This window comes from Primulina tabacum, chromosome 9 (genome assembly GCF_025594145.1).
Source record: "Primulina tabacum isolate GXHZ01 chromosome 9, ASM2559414v2, whole genome shotgun sequence".
Taxonomy (NCBI): Eukaryota; Viridiplantae; Streptophyta; class Magnoliopsida; order Lamiales; family Gesneriaceae; genus Primulina; species Primulina tabacum.
In genome coordinates this window covers 35,716,776-35,741,885 of record NC_134558.1, presented here as the reverse complement: position 1 = coordinate 35,741,885, position 25,110 = coordinate 35,716,776, and the positions used below count along the sequence as shown (strand labels likewise).

The 25,110-nt window shown below is 36.1% G+C and overlaps 1 protein-coding gene across 5 annotated transcripts; it reads left to right on the top strand.

Moving 5' to 3' along the window:
- The first annotated feature begins 9,858 nt into the window (after positions 1 to 9,858).
- On the top strand, positions 9,859 to 24,570 carry LOC142555616 (hyperosmolality-gated Ca2+ permeable channel 1.8-like). Of its 5 annotated transcripts, none has more exons than XM_075666579.1 (13): positions 9,861 to 10,310; positions 11,301 to 11,453; positions 12,324 to 12,459; positions 12,687 to 12,788; positions 12,928 to 13,047; positions 13,184 to 13,264; positions 14,552 to 14,644; positions 21,003 to 21,250; positions 21,440 to 21,685; positions 21,808 to 22,132; positions 22,231 to 22,464; positions 22,921 to 23,228; positions 24,336 to 24,570. In XM_075666579.1, the coding sequence occupies exons 1-13, from the start codon at positions 9,994 to 9,996 to the stop codon at positions 24,427 to 24,429; spliced, it is 2,457 nt and encodes an 818-aa protein (XP_075522694.1). In that variant the 5' UTR covers positions 9,861 to 9,993; the 3' UTR covers positions 24,430 to 24,570. The 5 variants fall into 5 exon arrangements, with proteins under 5 accessions (XP_075522696.1, XP_075522694.1, XP_075522695.1 ...); XM_075666583.1 differs by having other exon boundaries at positions 10,147 to 10,310; positions 11,324 to 11,453; XM_075666581.1 differs by lacking the exon at positions 11,301 to 11,453 and having other exon boundaries at positions 9,859 to 10,310.
- The last annotated feature ends 540 nt before the right edge of the window (positions 24,571 to 25,110 follow it).

Here is a 25,110-nt window from a genome sequence, read left to right as displayed (position 1 = left end):
AGAAGACAAGAGAATTGAGAATACAAAGTATTTCACTCAGAACACTCTGGATTTAACACTCACTTTCTCTCCACTAATCATATTCCTTCCAATGATAAACACTCCTTAAGAAATCTCACACTAAATCCTTTGTCTCACTTCTACGCTTATGATTGTAGATGAGAGGATTTTGTGTTTTGGTGTGATTTTGAAATGAAGAATGGATGGGTATTTATAGGTGAAGTTTAGGGAAAAAACAAAAATTAAAACCTCATTGCTTACATAATCAAACCAACTATTTTTGACTAATCTCAAACCATGTGTTAATTGTGTTGTTGAATTCCAAAATGGTGTTCTTTGAATTCATTTACGTGGCTTGATTACTTAGCAATTCTCCCCCTCAAGCCCATTTTGTGAATTCGATCAAACCTGCAACAGTTCTACAGTATTCCAACTTCCATTTCAGCAATGTCTTGGTCATCATATCAGATCCATTTTCATCCGTGTGAATCTTCTCAAGCTTCAACAACTTATTCTCCAATACATCTTGTATCCAATGATAACGAACATCAATATGCTTTGATCTTGAATGCATTGAAAGATTCTTTCCAAGATGAATTGCACTCTGACTGTCACAGAACAACTTGTATTGATCTTGCACAAAACTTAATTCCTCCAAAAACCCTTTCATCCATAACATTTCCTTGCATGCCTCAGTTGCTGCAATGAACTCCGCTTCAGTGGTTGATAATGCTACACACTTTTGCAACTTTGACTGCCATGACACAGCTCCCCCTGCAAATGTAATCAGGTATCCTGATGTGGATCTTCGGGAGTCAACATCTCCTGTCATATCTGCATCTGTGTAGCCTACAAGCTCAACTCTAGATCCTCCAAAATTCAATCTATGTTTAGAGGTTCCCCGTAGATATCTGAATATCCATTTTACTGCAGCCCAATGTTCCTTTCCTGGTTTTGAAAGGAATCTGCTCACTACTCCTACAGAATGAGCAAAATCTGGCCGAGTACATACCATGGCATACATCAGACTTCCAACAGCTGAAGCATATGGAACACTTTTCATTTCTTCTTTATCATCCTCTGTAATAGGACTCTGCTTTGAGTTCAACTTGAAGTGGTTGGCAAGAGGACATCCAACCGCTTTGGCCTGGTCCATGTTGAACCTCTGAAGTACCTTCTCAATATACTTCTCCTGCGACAACCAGGTCTTCTTGGCATACCTGTCTCGATGGATTTTCATGCCAATAATTCTTTTTGCTGGCCCCAAGTCTTTCATAGAAAAAGTCTTGCTTAGTTGCTTCTTTAGGCCTTTGATTTCAGAAGCATCTTTGCCAACAATCAACATATCATCTACATAGAGTAGAAGCACCATCAAATCATCATCAGAGGTATCTTTGACAAACACACAATGGTCTGCAGTGGTTTTCTTGAATCCCTGTTGAGTTATCACCGATTCAAACTTCTTGTACCACTGTCTTGGTGCTTGCTTGAGACCGTACAAACTCTTCTTTAATCTGCACATAAGGTCCTCTTTCCCCTTCTCTTCAAACCCTTCTGGTTGCTCCATGTAGATTTCTTCCTCCAAATCCCCACGAAGGAATGCGGTCTTGACATCCATTTGTTCCACCTCCAGATCAACCTCAGCTGCTAACCCTAGCACAATCCGGATGGATGTCATCTTCACCACAGGTGAAAATATTTCGTCAAAGTCGACCCCGTGTTTCTGTCCGAAACCTTTGACGACAATCCTAGCTTTGAATCTTGGTTGACTACTGTGTTCTTCGTGCTTCAATCTGAACACCTACTTATTCTTCAAAGCTTTCTTGCCTTTCGGCAATTTCACCAGCTCAAATGTCTCATTCTCATGCAATGATTGCATTTCTTCTTGCATAGCCTCCATCCACTTATCTTTGTGTTCACTGGTAATAGCTTCCTCGAAGCTCTCTGGTTCTCCCCTGTCAGTTAGCAGGATATATTCATTTGAGGAATATCTGGTTGAGGGTCGCACTTCTCTTCCAGAACGTGTGGTCATTGTACCACGAGAACTTTCTGCTGGTGGTTCATTGTGAACACAGATCTCATCATCATCCTCATGATCATTCTGCAATTCTTCATCTTCAACCGGTTGTGGATTTACCGTTGAAGGCCACCATTCCAGATCTTGTTCAGATCCAGAATTCTCCTTTTCCGCGGTCTCCAAGAATTCATTCTCCTGAAATATGGCATCACGACTTCTTATAGACTTTTTGAGATCTGTATTATAAAACTTGTAACCAAGTTGATCCTCGCCATAGCCTATAAATATGCACTTTTTTGTTTTGACATCCAAATTCTGTCTTTCATCATTTGGTATATGAACATAAGCAACACAGCCAAATACCCGCAAATGATAATAGGAAAATTCTTTGCCTTGCCACACCTGCTTCGGGACATCATAATTGAGAGGAACACAAGGTGAGCGATTCAATATATATGCAGAAGCAACCACGGCCTCACCCCAAAATTCCTTAGTCAGCTTTGCATGTGAGAGCATGCTTCTGACTCTTTCTGCCAAAGTTCTATTCATCCTCTCAGCTAATCCGTTGAGTTGTGGTGTCTTTGGTGGTATTGTTTGATGTCTGATCATGTTTCTTTTGCATATCTCATCAAAGGTTCCAATATATTCTCCTCCATTATCCGTTCGAATACATTTGAGTTTAATGGATGTTTGTCGTTCAACCAAGTTTAGAAAATTGTTGAATGTTTCCGCAACTTGGTCCTTGGTTTTGAGTGTCCACACCCAAATTTTCCGAGAATGATCATCGATAAAAGTTACCCAGTACCTCGCTCCTCCGAGCGACAATGGCATCAGACCACATAGATCTGAGTGCATCAGATCTAGTATTTTATCGGCTCTGCTAGGAGGTGAACTTTTGAATGATATCATGTTTTGCTTTCCGGCTAAGCAGTTTGTGCATTGTTTCATATGAACCTGCTTTATACCGGGCAGAACTTGCTTGCTCACAAGGCGTGTAAGATTCTTTTCACTTATGTGACCAAGACGTCGGTGCCACAATTCTGTTGAGTTTTCTTCCCCTGCGTAGTTCACTCCTTCAGAATGATTTTCCTGAACTACATATAGCTTTGACATCTTTAATCATTTTGCCACCACAAGTGATCCTCTTGAAATCTTACATACCCCATTTCGGAAGGTTGTACAGAAACCTTCTTCATCGAGTCTTTCGACCGATATCAGACTCAGGAGCATATCTGGCACATGCCTGACGTCTTTCAGGATCAGTGTAGAGCCATCCACGGTAGTCAAGCTCACTTCTCATTTTCCCACGACTCTGGATAAGTCGTCATTCCCCATTCTCACCACACCAAAGTCCCCTTGTGTGTAGGATGTAAAGCATTCTTTTCGAGATGTGACGTGGACTGTTGCTCCACTATCGATCACCCAACCAGTTACTTGAGTTGCCAAATTTACGGACTCCTCCTCTAGCTCGTGAACAACATTGAATTCATCAATGGCGTTTGTTTGCTCATCGTCGGTTTCATGTTTGTTTTTCGGTTGCCGACAATATTTTTTAATATGTCCGTTTTCTCCACAGCGATAACATTTTATGTTGGCATATCTCCCTGTGGACTTGCTTCTTCTTGGCTTCTGATTTGTGTTTTTCTTGATCTTGCTTCTCCCCCTTGACTCAGCAGCCAAAACATCTGACTGTGAGGTAGAGGATCCTTGAGATCTCCGCCTCATCTCTTCATTCAAGATGCCACTCTTGATGAAGTCCATACTCACGGCTCCTCCCGGTGTTGTGTTCGTGAGTGATACCTTCAGAGTCTCCCAAGACTCTGGCAATGAAGCTAGCACAATCAGAGCTATCACCTCGTCATCAAGTTTTATGCTCATACTTGATAACTGCTCCACGAATCCTTGAATCTCGTACAGATGATCTGCGACCAAAGTTCCTTCTTTGTATCGAACCTGGACAAGCTTGCTCAAATAGAACAATTTGTTGTTGCCACTTTTGGAGGCATATAGTGTCTCCAACTTTGTCCAAAGCGTACGAGCATGTGTCTCATTAGAGATGTGATTATAGACGTTGTCATCGACAAATTGTCGGATGTACCCGCAGACTTGCTCGTGCTCGAAGTTCCATTCAGCATCTGATTTATCATCTGGTTTAGACTCGCTGAACACCGGTAGGTGCATCTTGGTGACGAATAAAAGATCTTTCATCTTACTTTTCCAAAGTTGATAATTAGAGCCATTAAGGCTAATCATCTTGCTTGTGCGTACCTCCATCTTTTGTGAATGCTACCAACGAATAATCGTCAAAGCCTGAACACAAAAGAACCACTTCCCTAATACAGTCTAGAAATCCTTTTATGATGTGGAAGTTCAGACTAAGCTGCAACCACAGAGCATACGAGAACTTCCTATATTATTTGAGAATCTAGCTCTGATACCAGTTGTTGGGATATCAGGGAAATAAACGAGGTAATATCGCAGCGGAACATCATAAGTGATATCAACAATGAATAAGATAAACACCAATATTTATAGTGGTTCATCCCAAGATTGGGCTACGTCCACTCTAAACCTCTCAAGGAGATCACTTCTTTATTAATAACAAAGAAGACAAGAGAATTGAGAATACAAAGTATTTCACTCAGAACACTCTGATTTTAACACTCACTTTCTCTCCACTAATCATATTCCTTCCAAGGATAAACACTCCTTAAGAAATCTCACACTAAATCTTTTGTCTCACTTCTACAATTATGATTGTAGATGAGAGGATTTTGTGTTTTGGTGTGATTTTGAAATGAAGAATGGATGGGTATTTATAGGTGAAGTTTAGGGAAAAAACAAAAATTAAAACCTCATTGCTTACATAATCAAACCAACCATTTTTGACTAATCTCAAACCATGTGTTAATTGTGTTGTTGAATTCCAAAATGATGTTCTTTGAATTCAATTTATGTGGCTTTGAATTCAATTTTTGTGGCTTGATTACTTAGCAGATGTAACATTTTCTCGAGTTAGCGGTGTGTGTGAGAAATTTGTGTGGACACGATGAAACGTCGGAAACTAAAGAGATGAGTTTCACCAAAAAGATATTAAATTGTCTTAGATTGGATTCTCTATAACGTTACAAATTCCCGGGTCGTGTTTAAGCTACGGTTTTGTTCGTTGATCTTCTGGGCTACCCTACCAGCCACACGACCCGCATCCATTCACGTCAATCTACATTAAAAATAATCCGACATCCTTAAGAATTGAAAGTAGGAAAAAATAATTTTTTTGTCCATATAAACCAAATCCCGTAAAATCTTAAAATTTGCAAATATTTTGTTTAGTTATACCAAATCCCACAAAATTCAAATAAATATCGATTTCATTTGAAAATACTATTTTATCAAACACTCAAATTAAGATTTCTAATTTGAAAATACTATTTTATCAAACACTCAAATTAAGATTTCTAATTTTAAACCTCACCAAATTTCATGAAATCGTAGGAACCAAACACATCGTAAATGGATTTTTATTTTGGACTTCAATCCACCAATTTACCAAAATAAAAATGCCAATGTAAAAGAATTTGAATTCATAACACTTATCACTAGACCAAAAATTATAGCTGCTAGTCAAATCGTAATTTTATTTCTTTATACTTGTGACAGTGCAGAATGCCCTTACTTGGATGCTAATGGGTAAGGCTGTTAAGTTCATGAGTTCGGGGAGGTGCGCGTCTATCTAATGGTGATATCCCATATCTCTTAAATATAAATCTTACCTTTTTCCAACTGTCAGTCATGTCCCCAACAAATACACTATTACCCGCTAAAATCCGTTCACTCTTTTACAGTTCACCTAGCTAACCAGATCAAACGGCATAACATCAGCAGCTTGTCACATGAGAACTTCTGGAGAATTCACTCATCTCAATACTACTCTCACTTATCAACGCTTAACTCAACCAAGAGTGCTTGTCATTTTTTTAAAATAATTGATGATAATCATGCAATTCAAATATTTTAAAATATAACATCACAAACATTATATTTCCACCAATTGGTCTTGGGTAAAAGCAGATATTGCTCTTCAATATTTATTTAGTTAAAATAATATTTATTTTATTTTTAAAGAACATAAGGTTTTCTAAAATAAAAAAGAGCATAAGGTTTACTTATGATTATTTTTTTCGGAAAAGAAAGAAAATAAAAAAATATGAATTTATTTACAAATGATCAAAATTATAAAAAAAATTAATTTTCAAAAAAGCAATAAGAAATTTAAGAAGCCGACAAAAATTTAAAACACGCATAAAATTTTACGAGTAGGTCTTTATCTGTGAGACGGATTAACCCTACCGATATTCACAATAAAAACTAATAATCTTAGCATAAAAAGTAATATTTTTTAATGGATAACCCAAATAAAATATTCGTATCACAAAATACAACCCATGAGACTGTCTCACACGAATTTTTACCAAATTTTACAATCATGATGAACCCTCATAAAATTCAACTAACACTCCCCCTACAGGAAGATAAGTGTTGCGATTAAATTCTCTAATATTAGTAAAAATGGTACCCGAAAGGTTAAATAATAGCCCACCGAACTTGCATGTGATAAAGACGACTATTAAATCAAAGTTTGAAAGTTACTCCAAAACATAGCTAATTCCTTATCATCAGGGCAGATTTTGTAATAATTTTTGGAATATTATGTCCTATTAATTTTGTTAATATATAAAAACTCATATGACAAAATCTCACGGAACAATTTTGTACGACTGACCTTCAACCCGTCTTGTTCCAAGAAACAATATTTTTCTATGTCAAGATATTAATTTTTTTTTAAGTATGGATCGAGTCAACTTGTCTCACATATATAGATCTATAAAATTATATCACAAGAGACTTACTATTATTATTATACAATCACTTAGTCTCCAAAATATAAAATTACAAATTTTATTATAATATATAATGAGATTAAGCGTACATTATGTCTTTACGAGGTTTTAATTCAATAATTTCATTCTTTATTTAATAATTTGCCACATTCATCAAAGGTATCAAAACATAAATATTAATTACTTTGCCTAGTGTTATAATATCTATTATTATTATTCGATCAATAAATACAAATTAAAAGATTATGGATATTACTAACTTTTTTATTATAATTAATTATATTTTAATTTAATTTCCTATTATTCTTCAGATTCTGGATTTAATTTTTTTTTTTCATGAATAATATTATTAGTATCAATTTGTTAGTATCATTTAACGTATTATAATTATCAATATATTTTTTATTTTTATCATGAAAATAAATTTTTAACTAATCCTCGTTATTAATAATATTATAATTTATTTATATTAGTTGTATTAAATTGATTTACAGAAATCTCTTATAATTTTTAACACACTTTTTATAATCTCTTATAATTTTAATGCACATTTTTAAATCTAATTATAAAATGTGGTGTCGTTCGTTCGTTGTTAATTCAAAACCATCACTATAATATTTCAGCCGCAAATTAGTCAAAATTGATCATTTGCCTTTGTTTTGTAGTTTTTATTTCCCAACATTGGATTACGAACATAAAAATATATTTTACAATTCAAATTGTACTATATTGAATAATTAGTTCTACTCAAAAATTATTCCGAGACCGTCTCGTGACATAATTTTATAAAACGGGTTTTTGATCGACACATGAGAATATCATTTTTATGTCCAAAGTATTGTTTTTTATTGCAAAAATATTGTTTTTTGTCGGTTGTATTATGAAAGAATATTGTTTAATATATATTGATTTGAATAAAAAATATTTGAATAATAAAAAGTAATATTTTATGTTAAAAATATTATTTTTCATTATGAAAATATATTTTTTGATAGTTATGTTAAAAATAAATATTTATAATATATACTTATTTAAGTGAAAAATATAATATTGAATCTGATCGACTCGTGATACATTTACGTAGAAAACCTACTCATTGTTCCAAGAGAGGTGACAAACATTAAAAATTAGTACACCACTTGAAACATTAGAAAATGTGAAATAGTGGTGCACAATAATCCAGTTTACCTAATTTAAACTATTAATATATAATATTATTCTCTTCATTATTAATTATTATTATCCTCGTCAAGACTATTTAATCAAGTTTTAAATTATAGCATCAATAATTAATAAAATAAACTAAACCCAACCCATTTTTTTCAATTTGAGAAAAAAATTTGTTACAATTAATATGGAACTCGAAAATATCGAAAAATAAGACGTATGAGACCTTAATTTCAAACCAACAACATGAAAACTTGAGTCCGCTTATTTGTTTTAAACCAAAATAGACTTGTTTTTGTCTTTTACAATTCCGTTAAATTGTTCCATAATATTAAGACTCCGTTTGATATGTATGATAGGATAACTAAATGATTAGTGATTAAAAAATGAGAGATATTGATAAATAATATAATGAGATAAAATATACAATGTTTGGTATGATTTTAAAATTTTGATTAATTTTGTGTATTATCTTAAAATTACCAAAATATCATCACTATGTGTATATAATCAACTTACCTAATATAATACACAAAAAATAATAATAAAATAATAATAATAATAATAACAACACCAACAACAATAATAATAAAAATAAATAAATAAATAAATAGTTTTAAAAAATATTTGATTAATTCTTATTATTTATTATTTTATTACCAATCCATTTCATATAATTCATTATTATCTCTTTTCCTTGTTAATATTTATTATATAATTATTTCTTATTACTTAAAATGACTTTGTTTATTATAAGTTGATCATTTTTTATTATTTTGTTACTAATTATTCTTCTTACGGCTCGTCATTGTTATTATTTATCAAAAATTATTTCTTATTATTTATTATTAACTTTTTTTATTATACAAATCCTGATATTAATAGTAAAATTCACTTTTTTTATTTTCTAAAATTAATTTTTTATAAAATTATTATTCTCATTATAATTAATGATATATTATTTTAATCAATAATTTAATTAAAGTTTCTTCATTAATTATAACTATAATTAATAAGTAATTTTATTATTCAATAATTTCTTATTAATTTAATTAATTTTGTTATCATTATTTAATTTTTTATTATAGATATTAATTTGTTTCTTCTCATTTATTATTATTATTTTACATCTTATTATTTATTTATTTATTTTTATTATTATTATTTTGAATATTATAATTTGAAAAATAATTAAAAATTAAATAGTAAGTAGTAAATCCTTACGCCGGGTTTAAGACGATTTTTAAAATTTTATAATTATATTTTATTGCATAAACTTTTATATTTTAATATTTATTTTTAATTTTTATCATAAATATTATTAAATCATGTCTATAAATTTAGTTCATACTTATTATTTTAAAGGGTAAAATATGAATTATATATTATTATCCTTGAGTTTATAAAGAATCACGTGGGCAAGTTGTGATGGTTCATCTCTCGTATAATATGTACAGTGTGGGCCATGTACGGGTGATGTGATAGCTCACAAGATAATTGGGAGTACCAATATTTATATTAAACTTGTGATGACGATTGATAACTAACCAATTATTTTTTTTATCGTGCAAACCAAACTAACCTGATAAAAAAACAAGAACCCATAGACAACTCCTACTCTATTCCCATCTGACATCAAATTCTTCCGCTCAGTTACCAAATCTCAAAGTAATCCCGATCCCCCCACGCTCAAGGGTTCCAAGTTTCACGCTTTTTGCCCACACAAACGCCATTAAAACAATACAATAAAAAAAAAGTGCCAACACAAAGTAAAGACAATAAATTTGTCACAAAGTGGACATCCCATGAACCAAACTTTTTTGGCACCTCGCCAAGAAAATATCATTTCCACGACCCACCTTTACATTATCCTCTGCTTCTTGTAAATCAGAGTGTAAGCAAAAAAATATGGCGACTCTGGAGGATATTGGGGTGTCAGCAGCACTGGTTAACATACTGGGTGCCTTTGCATTCTTGCTGGCTTTTGCGCTGCTCAGGACTCAGCCAATCAATGATAGAGTTTACTTTCCCAAATGGTACATTTTAGGGAAGAGGACCAGTCCCAGGACCAGGTTTGGTGTGGTGGGCAAATTTGTGAACCTTGATATCATGACTTACTTCACTTTTCTTAACTGGATGCCTGAGGCTTTGAGGATGAGTGAGTCTGAGATCATTAGCCATGCTGGACTTGATTCTGCTGTTTTCTTGAGGATCTACACTCTTGGGTACTCCAAGATCATAATTTTCTTATATTTCTATATTGTATATATTTTCGTCATTGGATTGTTTTGAGTGATGTAAATGCTATATTTTCGTGGTTAAATGGTGGAATTTGAGATTTTTAGTTCAATCTTTAGCTTGCTTTTGTGGGCTGGGGTATTTGGACTATTGACAGATTATGCTGTTTCTTTTTTTTTTTTTTGGAAATTATTTTGTATATATTTCTTCTGCTTTCTTGGATATGATCTTTTGTCTTCATCGAAATTGTGGAATCTAGTATTGCATGTTTTATTTTCTACATCCACGACCTGCAACTTTTTCTAATTTTCTTTGTCATGAATGGATATTCTTTTTATCTTGATTCTGCTATTTTCTTGAGAACCTAAAGTTGTCCACTGTTAATTGAACACTTTGGTCCGGAATTTGATGGTTTTGAGCGCATTTTTACCTTGAAGAATTGAAGTATCTTCCGTCTTGTACTTTTTGATTTACTTTAGGATTTCGTGATCCGTGTCTGCTTTGAGTTTGTGGTACCTTAACTTTGGCATCTTCTCCCCTAGATTTCATTTGATAGACGATTTTTGTTGCATAAAAAGATTTAAAAGATTCGTTCTTTACCTCCAAATTTATCCAGATATAGTTTAGGATGCGTAATTGCCCCTTGGAAAACCTTCTTTATTTTTTTCAGAATTCTTTCATTGTAGATTGACATTGTGTATTGACAACCCTTATAAATTAAAAAAACGGTTAACTGTAGCTCTTGTGAGTCCTAACTTTGGGATACTAGCTTTAACTTGAAAGAGAAAATGTAGTAATCATATATTAAATGGTATCTTCTGATGTGTATTTATTCTCCTTCAAACCAATATCCTCTGCCACGGCCGAATCCAATTTCTGTGGACATGTGGTGTCTTCAGCCTTCTTTAATCTTGAATTTGAATTTCAGTGCTTTTTCAGATTATTTACACATTTTTGGTTGTCTTGATAACTAACAGACTGAAAATATTTGGGCCCATAGCTGTTGCGGCACTCTTACTTCTGATTCCTGTGAATGTATCTGGTGGAACTCTGTTTTTTCTTTGCCGCGACTTGGTTATCAGCGACATTGACAAGCTTTCAATATCGAACATTCGTCCCAAATCTTATAAGTAAGTCACTTGCGTGTTTCATTGAATTATGCAATATAAAGTCTCGCCATCAAGATAAGGTGTACTATAGGCATTTTCAATCACTTGTTAATAAGGTATCCCTTTTAATTGTTCACACAATAAAGTCTTTATTAGTTACTGCTCGAAGAAAAGTGGTTTAGTTGATATTATAATATCACCATTTTCCATCTGATATATAAAATTCCATAGAATAAGAGATATTATAATTTAACACTTTTTTACAGCATTTATTGTTATACTGAATGTAATTTCAATCAGAATTTTTTCTTGGTATACCCGATAGTTTTTATACTTCACGTCATGATTGTGAAGATCAATCTTTAAATTAACAATTGTTGAATCATCTCTGTTTTACCGAAATTCAGGCTTTCCTGTGTATATTTCATGACAGAAAGTCTATGATTTCACTGTAGTGATCTATCTCCACCATTAAATTTGTAAAATTTGGATGCTTCTGTTATAATTTCCTGTAATCATGCTAGAGCATCGAGTTAGTGCTACATGGATGCATTCATCACTTCTCTCATTTTCTGAAGTGAACTTTAAAGATCATTTTTACACAATCGAAAGTGTACTGTTCATAGTTTCACACAGTTGGCAACAGAGATCAATACCTGCGCATCTTCTCGTCTCCTCTTTCTCCATCAGTTGTGGAATGATATACACCATAAACTATTGGTCATTTACAAAGTGTTTGCAGAACTTACATCCCATGTTTTTCTAACTTGGAGCTGAATTTATACTGCATCCATTCGTATTGCAAATTATATCGTAGGATCAAGTGGGGAAGATGGAAAAAACATAAATTTGGTTTCACTCTCACAAAGATGCCTTGTAATTCAATTTCAGGTTTTTTATCCACATATCAATGGAATACGTGTTTACATTTTGGGTCTGTTACATGCTCTATAATGAATATGGTCGAGTTGCTTCAATGCGACTAAATTTTTTGGCTGCACAAGGCAGGAAGCCTGAACAATTCACGGTAAGTTAAGCTGTCATCGAGTTTACAAGCTTATACAGCCTTTGGTCGTTCTAATATGAGTCTTGATTGGACAAAGCCCATGCCGACACCGACATTTTCCATTATGGCACAAAATTTCTGCATTAATGATCAAATGTCTTTGTATATGTATCTCTATTCGGTATGTTAATTAATGAAATATTTTCATGTCTGAACGCAAAAGAAAAACCAACTTGCAATATCCTCAGGTTCTCGTCAGGAATGTTCCTGGTGCTTCTGGACATTCGATATCTGATAATGTCGAGACTTTCTTTCAGAAAAACCATCCGGATCACTATCTATGTCACCAGGTAATGAACTTCCTCTTTCAAATATTTATTTTGAAAAGATCTTCCCCAAAATTCTGTTTCTGACATAAATTTGTTTACTTTCAATATATATCATTATTTTTCATCTTTTTTTGAATTTTGCCTATGTCTATTTACCCAGGGTGTGTACAAAGCTAACAAGTTTGCCAAAATGGATCGAATGAGACACCGACTTCAAAATTGGCTGGACTACAATCAACTTAAGTTTGAGAGACATCCAGACAAGAGGCCGACCAGAAAGGTGTTCTCCTTTCTCTTTATGATCTTTGAAGTGAAAAACTATGAAAATTATTTTAAGTATTCGAGTGTGACTTTATTATTTCTTTAGTTACTTCACCGCTTGACAATTTGTAATGTTTCCTGTTTTTTTTTTCCAGAGAGGCTTCTTTGGACTTTGGGGTGAAAGGGTTGACTCTATCGACTTCTACAAAGAGCAAATCAAATATCTTGATAAAAAAGTGAGTTGTGTTTGTTAGAAACCAAAGAATAAATTCTACAATCAGATTTGGTATTATTAAGATTTTAGCGCCCTTACCCGAGCCACTACTAAACAAACTAAAAACATGCATGATTAAAACTTAATAACAACAATTAAACAACGAAAACTAAATAATTTAACAATTTAAAGATCAAACGAAAACAGAACAATAATTTCAGTTTTAATCATGGATCATCACCGGAAACCCATCTGCTCTAGCCATTGCCCTGGCCATCTGAACCGTCCAACCAAATACCTACTCCGTCGAATGTGGTGTCCAAGATGAAAACAAGGACGTGAGCGACAATCGCCCAATACGAGAATGTACAAGTATACAAACTGATAAGATGCATGTGAAATACAATATGCTCGGATGTCAAGGATCAAGTCAAGAATTTCATGCTCAGTCTAGAGGTGTCTGAGTGTGTTGTCTATAATCTTCCACAAACATATTTTGGCTCCCACACTCATCATCAAGATGTGAGCCTAAAATGTCCAGGGTCATCAGACACTGCGGATCTCGTCGAACAATGTTGCTCTCGATACCCAACTGTCCACAGTACAGAACATGGCCGATCGGCTCAAACTAACGAGGTATATCTCAAAAAATATCAGATCGATATGTCATGAATAGTATATCAAAGCAGTAAAACATGTATAATGCAACAGATAAGTGCGTATACTACGCTTTAATATCTCAGTCAGTAAATCACGTACCTCACTATAACAATCTGACAGAAAGTCGTAACCTAGCCACTTATAAGTTGTAGATATTCTAACTATGACCCTATTCCGTCCCGCATTCGAAGACTTGGTGTCCAAGTTGGACATGATCAATATATATCACCCAACTTGAGGGCGAGTGTTGAAGATCCGATGAGAGTTTATCACACATGATTTTTTTGGATATAATATTCCCTTAGATATGTTAAGATTGAGATTTGGACATAACTTAACCCCAAAAGCTAGCTCAAGAGGGGACCTAACTCAACCACAAAAGGGGAGGATTCTCAGGAACTTTATCCAACCGATGTGAGTCATCTTAACAAGATAGATCTTAACAAGATAGATGCTTATCATTTTATTTTTTAATTTAGATAGTGGATAGATTAGGGTATTATCTTCTTTACTGTATTGTATATATATAGGCTGTACTTATCGAGAACAAAAGTGAATAAGGAAGCTTCTTTTTCCACGCATCTATTCTCTTATAAACTACACAAACTTTTGTTTATATTCTGATTATTTACTTGTCGTTTATCCTCAGTTAACTTTGGAGCGGCAAAAAGTTCTGAAAGACTCTAATTCTGTCACACCATCAGCTTTTGTGTCATTTAACTCAAGATGGGGGGCAGCTGTTGTTACACAAAATGTATGCACAAACAGAAAGGGACTTAAAAAACAGCGAGCTAGTATCACGAACTAAACAGGAGCACAATGCAAAAGTAAAGCAAACCGAGGCCTGTATGTAATACAGTGTCCTTAAAACATATTCGTTCCCTCCGGCGTGCTTCGAGGATGAACTTGGACGTCTGTTTCCCAGGATACAACGGAACAACCAGCAGTACCTTAGCACGAGATACCACAAAGGCGAACTGAAATGTACCTGAACTTTATCACGAGACAGAACGAGAAAAGAGCAGCAGCCGGTGGAAGGAGCAGCAGCCGAGACAACAGAACAAGCAAAGCGTCGAAATAACAGAAAGTAGGAGAGTGTGTTGGTATTTCTGAAAGACTCGAGGCTGCCTCTATTTATAGGCACTCATATGGACAGTTACGGCTGGCCATCTGAAAGGCCAAAGGTCAGCAGCTGGAGCACCAAAAGTCAGCAGCTGGAGCACCAAAGGTCATTTCAGTTACAACACCAAGGGTCAGCTGAAATACCAAAGGTCTTGGTCCATAATTCCAATTTTCGAAAGTAAAAATAGCAAAAGCCAGGTGAACCTTGGTGGGAAATTTTGCCTCTTGATCGGTCCGACATTCGACGCACCCAGGTCGCGCTCGTACGCTTGCACACAAGTCAAGCCTTTTTTCACTGCAAATCGGGCCCATGATTTGCACCCCCCCCCCCCCCCCCCCCCCCCCCCCCCCCCCCCCCCCGCGTCTGTGCGTGCGAGAGAGAGCCTCTTGACCAATCATTGTTACACCTCCATAAAGTGTAACACTATATAAACTCACCAATGCTATGTTCATTTTCCAATGTGGGACATTTTCCACTTGCCATCTACTAGGCCTTGTCCAATTTCTCATTCAAAGAACAAGCCCAATAAGCCTTTATAAGTTCAACAATCCCCCACATGAATGAAAATTGAAAGATATTCAACGATTTTCGTGATAAAGTTCAACAGTTGAATCTTGCATAGGATAGGTAGGTATTACCCTTTGAACATTCCCTTGTGAAAGCATAATAATTCACTGGTTGACAGTAGACATGATGTCTTTGAACTGTACAGCCGTTTGTGTGAGTTAAGATATACTTCACACAAGACTCTTCCTAATACTATTCAGTTCTCATGATTGTGTTCGTTTTGGTCATGAACACATTCCTGGTTCTGCAAGAGGGTCTAGAATTGAGCCCTGCAATTCTTTCGAAGCGGCCCCACTTCTCTCTCACATAGGTGATTCTATATTGCTTCTCGTCAGAATCATTAAAAGCCGTAAGCTTATCCTCAACATTCACTGTTTCATAGTAGGAATGGACTAGGGATAACCCCACAGTGATTCTCCAAATTAGTGCGATTAGGTTGTCCCATTGAACCTAGTTCTTGGAATCTCCAGTCAGCGTAGGTTGGGTTTTCCTTCACACCAATTTATTCTATAGGCTTGAGCCCCATTCCCCTTGACATTTTCGCAACTAACTCTCTGTTTAACCCTTTGGTTAGCGGATCCGCTATATTATCCTTTGACTTTACATAGTCAACAGAGGTAACTCCAGTTGAGAGTAGTTGTCTAATGGTATTATGTCTACGACGTATATGCCTAGACTTACCATTATACATATTATTTTGTGCCCTACCAATCGCAGATTGGCTGTCACAATGTATGCATATAGCCGGCACAGGTTTTTCCCATCCTGGAACATCTTCTAAAAAATGACGCAGCCATTCAGCCTCTTCACCACACTTGTCAAGGGCTATGAACTCAGATTCCATCTTGGATCTGGCTATTACAGTTTGTTTAGAAGACTTCCACGCAATTGCTGCACCTCCTAAACTGAATATAAATCCACTTGTAGATTTTGAATCTTTCATATCAGATATCCAATTCGCATCACTGTATCCTTCAATAACAGCAGGATATCTTGTATAGTACAGCCCATGATCACGAGTGTACCTTAAGTATCTTAGCAATCTGATAATTGCTTTCCAGTGTTCAACTCCTGGATTACTCGTGAATCTACTCAATTTGCTTACTGCATAGGCTATGTCTGGTCTTGTACAACTCATTAAGTACATCAGATTTCCAATGACTCGAGAGTATTCTAATTGAGACATACTTTCACCTCGATTCTTTGATAGATGCTGACTGGTATCTATCGGGGTTCTAGCTAATGCAGAGTCATTGTTATTGAATTTCTCAAGTATTTTGTCAACATAATGTGACTGACTTAGGATTAGCCCTTCTGATGTTCTATGGATTTTAATTCCAAGGATTACATCGGCTAAGCCCAAATCTTTCATGTCAAATCTTGAGTTCAATAACTTCTTGGTGGATTTGATCATCTTATCATTACTTCCAATGATAAGTATGTCATCTACGTAAAGACATAAAATGACATATCCCATTTCAGTGTTCTTTATGTATACACATTTGTCACATTCACTGAATTTAAATCCACTTTTCATCATGGCCTTATCAAATTTTTCGTGCCATTGCTTTGGTGCTTGTTTTAAGCCATACAGAGACTTCACCAATTTACATACCTTATTTTCTTGCCCAGTCGCAGAAAATCCCTCAGGTTGTTCCATGTAAATTTCCTCTTCTAAATCTCCATTTAGAAAGGCTGTCTTTACGTCCATTTGGTGTACTTCAAGATTCCGCAATGCGGCAATCGCAAGTATCACACGAATAGAGGTTATTCTCGATACAGGAGAATATGTGTCAAAGTAATCAAGCCCTTCACGTTGATGGTAACCTTTAATTACCAATCTGGCTTTATACTTATCTATGGTTCCATCTGATTTCATTTTCCTTTTGAAAACCCATTTACAGCCTAGTGGTTTGCTTCCCGGAGGAAGATCTATTAATTCCCACGTATGGTTTTGTAAAATGGATTCCATTTCGGAATTGATAGCCTCTTTCCATAGAGGTCCCTCAGATGAACTAATTGCTTCCTTGAAGCTTTGAGGTTCACTTTCCATTATGAAAGTGATGAAATCCGGACCAAAGGATTTCTCAGTCCTAGCTCTCTTGCTACGTCTAGGTTCAATGTCTTGATCAAGCTCTTGTTCTTCATCCATTGTTTTATATAATCTTTTGGATGAACTTGGTTCTTCCTTAGATTTGCATGGAAACATGTGTTCAAAGAACGAAGCATTTCTTGATTCCATTATCGTATTCTTGGGAATATCAGGTATTTGAGATTCGTGTACAAGAAAACGATAAGCGCTACTGTTTTGAGCATATCCAATGAAAATGCAATCAACAGTTTTTGGTCCTATCTTTACCTTCTTTGGAGTGGGTACTGCTACTTTGGCAAGACACCCCCACACTCGCAGATATTGGTAGGAAGGACTTCTACCTTTCCATAACTCATATGGACTTTTATCTAACTTCTTTCGGGGTACCTTATTTAAAAGGTAATTAGCTGTTAGAACAGCTTCCCCCCACAAGTTCTGTGGTAAACCAGAACTTAATAACAACGCATTCATCATTTCCTTCAATGTGCGATTCTTTCTCTCTGCAATGCCATTTTGCTGAGGAGAATAATGTGCAGTTCTTTCGTGTTTGATACCATGTTGAGCACAAAACTCAGCAAACGGTGATTCATATTCACCTCCACGATCACTTCTTAACACCTTAATTTTCTTGCTAAGTTGATTCTCAACTTCACTCTTATATTGGATAAATTTGTCAATAGCTTCATCCTTACTTTTGAGGAGATACACATAACAAAATTTTGTGCTATCGTCAACAAAAGTAATGAAGTATTTATTTCCACCACGAGTTTGTACACCTTTTAAATCACATACATCACTGTGAATTATATCAAGTGGTTCACTATTTCGTTCAATAGTTCGAAAAGATGGTCTTGTTAGTTTTGCCTCAACACAAGTTTCACATTTGTGTTGTTTATCAATTTGGAATGCAGGAATGCTTTTCATGTTAATTAGTCTACGAATTGTATCGTAATTAACGTGTCCAAGTCTACCATGCCATAAACAAGAAGACTCAAGCAAATAAGCAAAAGTATTAACTTTATTCATCACGGGCTTAATAGCCATTACATTTAGTTTGAACAAACCATTACAAACATAACCTTTGCCAACAAACATTCCACTTTTAGACAAAACCACCTTATCTGACTCAAACACAATGCGGAAACCATGCTTGTTAAGAAGCGACCCGGACACCAAGTTCTTGCGGATGTCAGATACATACAACACATTGTTCAAAGTCAGTTCTTTTCCCGATGTCATCTTTAGGACAACTTTTCCTTGACCCTTGATTTCAGAAGTGGCGGAATTTCCCATGAACAGCTTTTCCCCATTCTCAGATTCCTCAAGAGTTGCAAACATCTCCTTATCCGAGCAAACATGGCGAGTGGCACCCGTGTCGATCCACCACTCCGTTGGATTCGAACCCACCAGATTAACCTCTGATATTACAGCACAGAGATTCATATTCGAAACCTCTTGAGATATGTTCTCTACCACATTCGCCTCTCGGTTTCTCTTCGGCTTCTTACAATCAGATGCCTTGTGACCCATGCCATCACAATTATAGCATTTTCCCGAGAACTTCTTCTTTGACACGCTTCCTTTGGGTCCCATGTTCAACTTTCTGTTGGAGGAGGAGAATGGTCTCTTTTTCGAGCTTTGACCATGCTCGACAACATTTGCCTTTGCAGCAACAGGAGAGAACAATCTTCTTTCCGAACTCTTGTTGTCTTCCTCAATACGAAGTCGAACAATGAGCTCTTCAACATTCATCTCCTTTCGTTTGTGCTTCAAGTAATTCTTGAAATCCTTCCAAGCTGGTGGTAGTTTCTCAACAATAGCAGCCACTTGGAATGATTCGCTCAAAGTCATCCCCTCACCGTGAATCTCGTGAAGAATCACTTGTAGTTCTTGAACTTGACTGATAACCGGCTTTGAATCCACCATTTTAAAGTCCAGAAAGCGACCAACAAGAAACTTCTTGGCCCCGGCATCCTCGGTTTTGTACTTTCTGTCTAGGGATTCCCACAGCTCTTTAGCCGTTTTCTTTTCGCAAAACACGTTGTAGAGCGAATCTGCCAATCCGTTTAGTACATAGTTTCGGCATAAGAAATCAGAATGATTCCATGCCTCAACCGCACTAACAGATTCAACATCTCCCTCACCCTCGTTGAGTTTAGGAGCATCCTCAGTGAGGAATCTGGCCAAGTTCAGCATTGTCAAATAAAACAGCATCTTCTGCTGCCACCTTTTGAAGTCCACACCAGTAAACTTCTCGGGTTTTTCACCGTGACTTGCTGGAACAGCGACCGCAGCAGCACGTGGGGTACCATGAGGGACAACTTGAGGAGGGACAACATGAATAGTTTCCCTTTGCACGTTAGTTTCAGTAGCCATATCTAAAACAAAACTCGTTATAAGTAATCTGTTTTAAGATTGTTACACAAAATGTATGCACAAACAGAAAAGGACTTAAAAAACAGCGAGCTAGTATCACGAACTAAACAGGAGCGCAATGCAAAAGTAAAGCAAACCGAGGCCTGTATGTAATACAGTGTCCTTAAAACAAATTCGTCCCCTCCGGCGTGCTTCGAGGATGAACTTGGACGTCTGTTTCCCAGGATACAACGGAACAACTAGCAGTACCTTAGCACGAGATACCACAAAGGCGAACTGAAATGTACCTGAACTTTATCACGAGACAGAACGAGAAAAGAGCAGCAGCCGGTGGAAGGAGCAGCAGCCGAGACAACAGAACAAGCAAAGCGTCGAAATAACAGAAAGTAGGAGAGTGTGTTGGTATTTCTGAAAGACTCGAGGCTGGCTCTATTTATAGGCACTCATATGGACAGTTACGGCTGGCCATCTGAAAAGCCAAAGGTCAGCAGCTGGAGCACCTAAAGTCAGCAGCTGGAGCACCAAAGGTCATTTCAGTTACAACACCAAGGGTCAGCTGAAATACCAAAGGTCTTGGTCCATAATTCCAATTTTCGAAAATAAAAATAGCAAAAGCCAGGTGAACCTTGGTGGGAAATTTTGCCTTGATCGGTCCGACATTCGACGCACCCAGGTCGCGCTCGTACGCTTGCACACAAGTCAAGCCTTTTTCCACTGCAAATCGGGCCCATGATTTGCAACCCCCCCTGCGCCTGTGTGCGCGAGAGAGAGCATCTTGACCAATCATTGTTACACCTCCATAAAGTGTAACACTATATAAACTCACCAATGCTATGTTCATTTTCCAATGTGGGACATTTTCCACTTGCCATCTACTAGGCCTTGTCCAATTTCTCATTCAAAGAACAAGCCCAATAAGCCTTTATAAGTCCAACAGTTGTTTGTGCACAGACACAACAAAGCAAAAATCCTATTCTGTGGTTAACAAATTGGGCCCCTGAACCCCGGGATGTGTACTGGAAGAATCTAGCTATATCCTTTTTTTCACTTAGCATTCGAAAGCTTGTGATATCAATATCTTTATTTGCATTAGTATTCTTTTACATGATTCCAATTGCTTTTGTTCAATCATTGGCGAATTTGGAAGGGCTAGAGAGAGTTGCTCCTTTTCTCAGGCCAGTAGTTGAATGGTAAGTGACTGTCAAAGCGAAAAATAAATAGAAAAAAAGAAGAAACAAAACACACTTTTCTTCTTCCTATTCTCGTGAGATGAAAGTTTTTCATGACCCATGAGCGAATCTTGATTTCTACATCGTAAACTATTTTTTGATATTATTCATTGTCATACTCTGTAATACATGGCTGAATCTGTTTTGCAGGTCGTTTCTCAAGTCATTTATGCAGGGTTTTGTTCCTGGTCTAGTCCTTAAAATCTTTCTGTATTATCTTCCTGCAATTTTAATGGTCATGTCAAAAATAGAGGGCCACGTAGCATTATCGGTATTGCAACGGAGAACTGCTGCAAAATATTACTACTTCATGTTAGTTAATGTGTTCTTGGGCAGCATAGTAGCTGGAACTGCATTCCAGCAACTTCACGCTTTCCTTCACCAATCCGCTACCCAGTAACGTCCCTTGCATCCCTTTTTTTAGGTTATATATATTTTGTGAAAATCAGAACCATATTTTTCACTTCACTTTTGTTTTGATATATATTTTACAAGGAAGGAATCTTTTCGGGTTGCAGGATCCCACGAAACATTGGCGTCTCGATACCAATGAAGGCTACTTTCTTTATCACATACATAATGCTCGATGGCTGGGCCGGAATTGCCTTTGAAATTCTGCGATTAAAAGATTTAGTCATTTTTCACCTAAAGAACATGTTTATTGTAAAAACAGAAAGAGATTTGGAAAAGGCGATGGACCCTGGAGGCCTCGATTTACCTGAGGCTTTACCAAGTCTTCAGTTGTACTTCCTTCTTGCCATTGTGTACATGGTTGTCACCCCTATACTTCTTCCTTTTATACTCATCTTCTTTGCCTTCGCATACTTCGTTTATCGTCATCAGGTTAGCTCTGCTAGAAATCACTCTATGTTTTACTCATTCTAAATTGAATAATGATCTTTGTACTCAATTTTATACGTTCTTCTGGTATTATATTCCAGGTGATTAATATGTATGAACAACAATACGAGAGCGCTGCTGCATTTTGGCCACACGTTCATGCACGTATTACAGCAAGCTTGCTTATATCACAACTGCTACTATTAGGCTTATTAAGCACAAAAAAGGCAGCAAACTCCACTCCTCTACTTGTAGTGTTACCTATATTGACTCTAACTTTCCACAAGTATTGCAAGAATCGATTTGAACCTGCGTTCAGGAGGTACCCTCTTGAGGTAAGATTGTAGATGTGATATTCCTGATGCAAAGCCATTAATCAAACATTTTTGTTTTGGATCAATAATTATCCTTATTGTCCTACCTGATTGTCTGTGCGACATAATAATCAAAACATGGTGTTTGGACAACTTTATAGTTAAAAGATTTGAATTGAATTGTTATCACTCTTTTGGTACAACAAATACTCGGCGTTATAATTATATGTCACATTGTCAATATGAGTTGCGAGGTGGGTCAATTATTGGGGGAATTGTTCGAGAATAATTGTTGCCTCTACTGTCTTGTGAGGCTGCCTATGTGGCATAATGATCAAACATGATACTCGGTATTTGAGTTATATTATTATCGTCAATTATGATTTTTGGTATGGTGACAAAGACTCGATTCCATAATTTTGAATCAATGTATGATAAGTTTTGTTTGATCGATGTTACTTGCATTTGCATCTGCAGGAAGCCATGAACAAAGACACACAAGATCATGCTTCTGATTCTGATGTCAAGTTGAAATCTCTTTTAGCCGACGCATACTTGCACCCGATTTTCCACTCATTTGAAGAAGTTGACTTGGTTGAAGTAAAAGTTGAGAAAAACCCGGAGGATATAGCTAGCTTTTCTCCCAGCTCACTTTGTTCTTCTCCGTCCCCTCAACATGCCCATCATCTAGAAGATGAAACATCAGACAATGCCCAACGTTATGAAGTTGAACCACCTCACTCCAACTATCATTATAAAGTTGAATCACCAAATAACATGTCTAGGTATAATGTTGAATCAGCATATAACATGTATGGTTACGACTTTGAATCATATTATCACGGATATCAGTGTTGAAAAAGTCTAATAGAAATTTGTTCTGTATTTAGCTTTTTTCCCCTTTTCTCGATTCACCTGCAATGCAAACTGGTTGCTGATTTTTTATTTATTTTTCGACCTATCCGTGGAGAATTTTAACTTTGGAAATGAAAAGCCATAAATAGAGATAGTCGATCTTCCAATAAATATTTCTTTTCACTTAATATCTTTTTTTTTAAAATTTTAAAAGTTAAAGCACACAAAGTTCTCCAGAGTCGGCCATAGAGTCAAACATACTCATGCAGCTTTAGATAGCTTTACTTCAGGCGTGCATTTTTATATTTCAATATTGTGTATTATTTTATGTTGTACTTTACAAGATTCCATGCTCGATGACTATTTAAATTTTTTTGTTGTAAAACGCCACAGCATATAATCATGGAAAATATGCTTAAGAATTACTACTCTCAACTTTTTCCACCACTCACCAGTTTTTCTGCATACATATAATAGTTTGTTTTCGAATTTTCAAATTTCAAGATGATTGAATGTTGGTCATGCTACCTAAAGTTATGGTACGTTATGCCAATTTCAAATCCAAAAAGCTAGTAGAAAAAAGGTGCTTAGTAAAGCTAGTACTTTATTAAAAAAAAAGTAAGGGTCATTCCGTTTGGAATCTAGTTAAGTTACCCCTACTATGTTCTAGTATTGTGTTGTGTAAGAGACAAACCCCTCAACTTCAAGTGGGCATTTTCAAGGTTGATATTAAATTATCTGTGCATTTCATAGGCTTTATCACTAGACCATGATAACTCCTACACGGAATCTTTTGGTAGGCAACGGTGAAGCTTTCAAAGGCCTGTAATTTTCCCCACACACACCCGTATGTGTGTGTGTTTTTGCATTTTTTTGTCTTCAGTGTTCTTGATTGACTCCACTGTTCTTGAATATTTTATGAGCTTGTATCATATCGGACAAATGTGGTTTTTTATGGTGATAATATTTCTGTCAACAGACAATACCGAGACTTAATCACACAAGGAGAATGATTATAATATTCTTTGTTCATATAGGTATAAAAATCAAGTGATTAAATCGATGTCTTTCGTGGTCTCGAAAGTTTCACAACCAGCTGTTCACCCTGCACAACTGTTAAACCGTTTTTAAGGACACCCTTTGATGCAATGATGTCTCCATTTTGGATCCCTTAGAGACTTGAACTTCAGAGTGAGAGAATGGCGGAAAGCAGCCCTCAGATTCAAGAAAGGTCGAAAGACTTCGAGGAAGATATGGCTACACCGGATGTTCAGAACGTGGGAATGAAAATTCAGAGAGGCGCAGATATGTATAAAGCGTATGGAGGAATAGAAGAGAAGCCAACTAGGGGAGAAATTCTTATTTGGTATTTGTATGGATTGTGCTCATATTTTGTTCATACCGTACTGATTCCTATTGTGTTCCCGCTGATCATCAGCCAAACGGTGCCTGGCGCACCTGAGCCGGATCAAGGTTGGTTGAAGAGCCACAAGGGTTTGAAGTGCAAGCAGACCGAAATGCAACTGTAAGTTATATAAAGTAGTTAACTTTCCGAGTTTGTTTCAAGAATGTGAGGAGAGAACAGGCAAATAGACTTTTCGAAAAATGGTGCTAATAATCTGTGTTACTTTTGGATCTTGGGAGTCTATAATGATTGATTTATTTCGAGGACTCCAAGAAAAAACATTCAAACTACACATGTTCTGTGATCCTTGATGTTTCTGGCCGGTTTGAGGTGTTTTATGTTTTTGCTTAGTGTTTGGTTTACAGAGAGAGACTCTTGTGCAAACAGAAACACTAATTTTCACGTCT

Bases quoted from the DNA above. Each gene is read 5' to 3' on its own strand.
- LOC142555616 (XM_075666579.1), top strand. From the start codon at position 9,994: ATGGCGACTCTGGAGGATATTGGGGTGTCAGCAGCACTGGTTAACATA. The intron at 12,460-12,686 runs GTAAGTTAAGCT...CAATATCCTCAG, and splicing joins GGAAGCCTGAACAATTCACG to GTTCTCGTCAGGAATGTTCC. The intron at 12,789-12,927 runs GTAATGAACTTC...CTATTTACCCAG, and splicing joins ATCACTATCTATGTCACCAG to GGTGTGTACAAAGCTAACAA.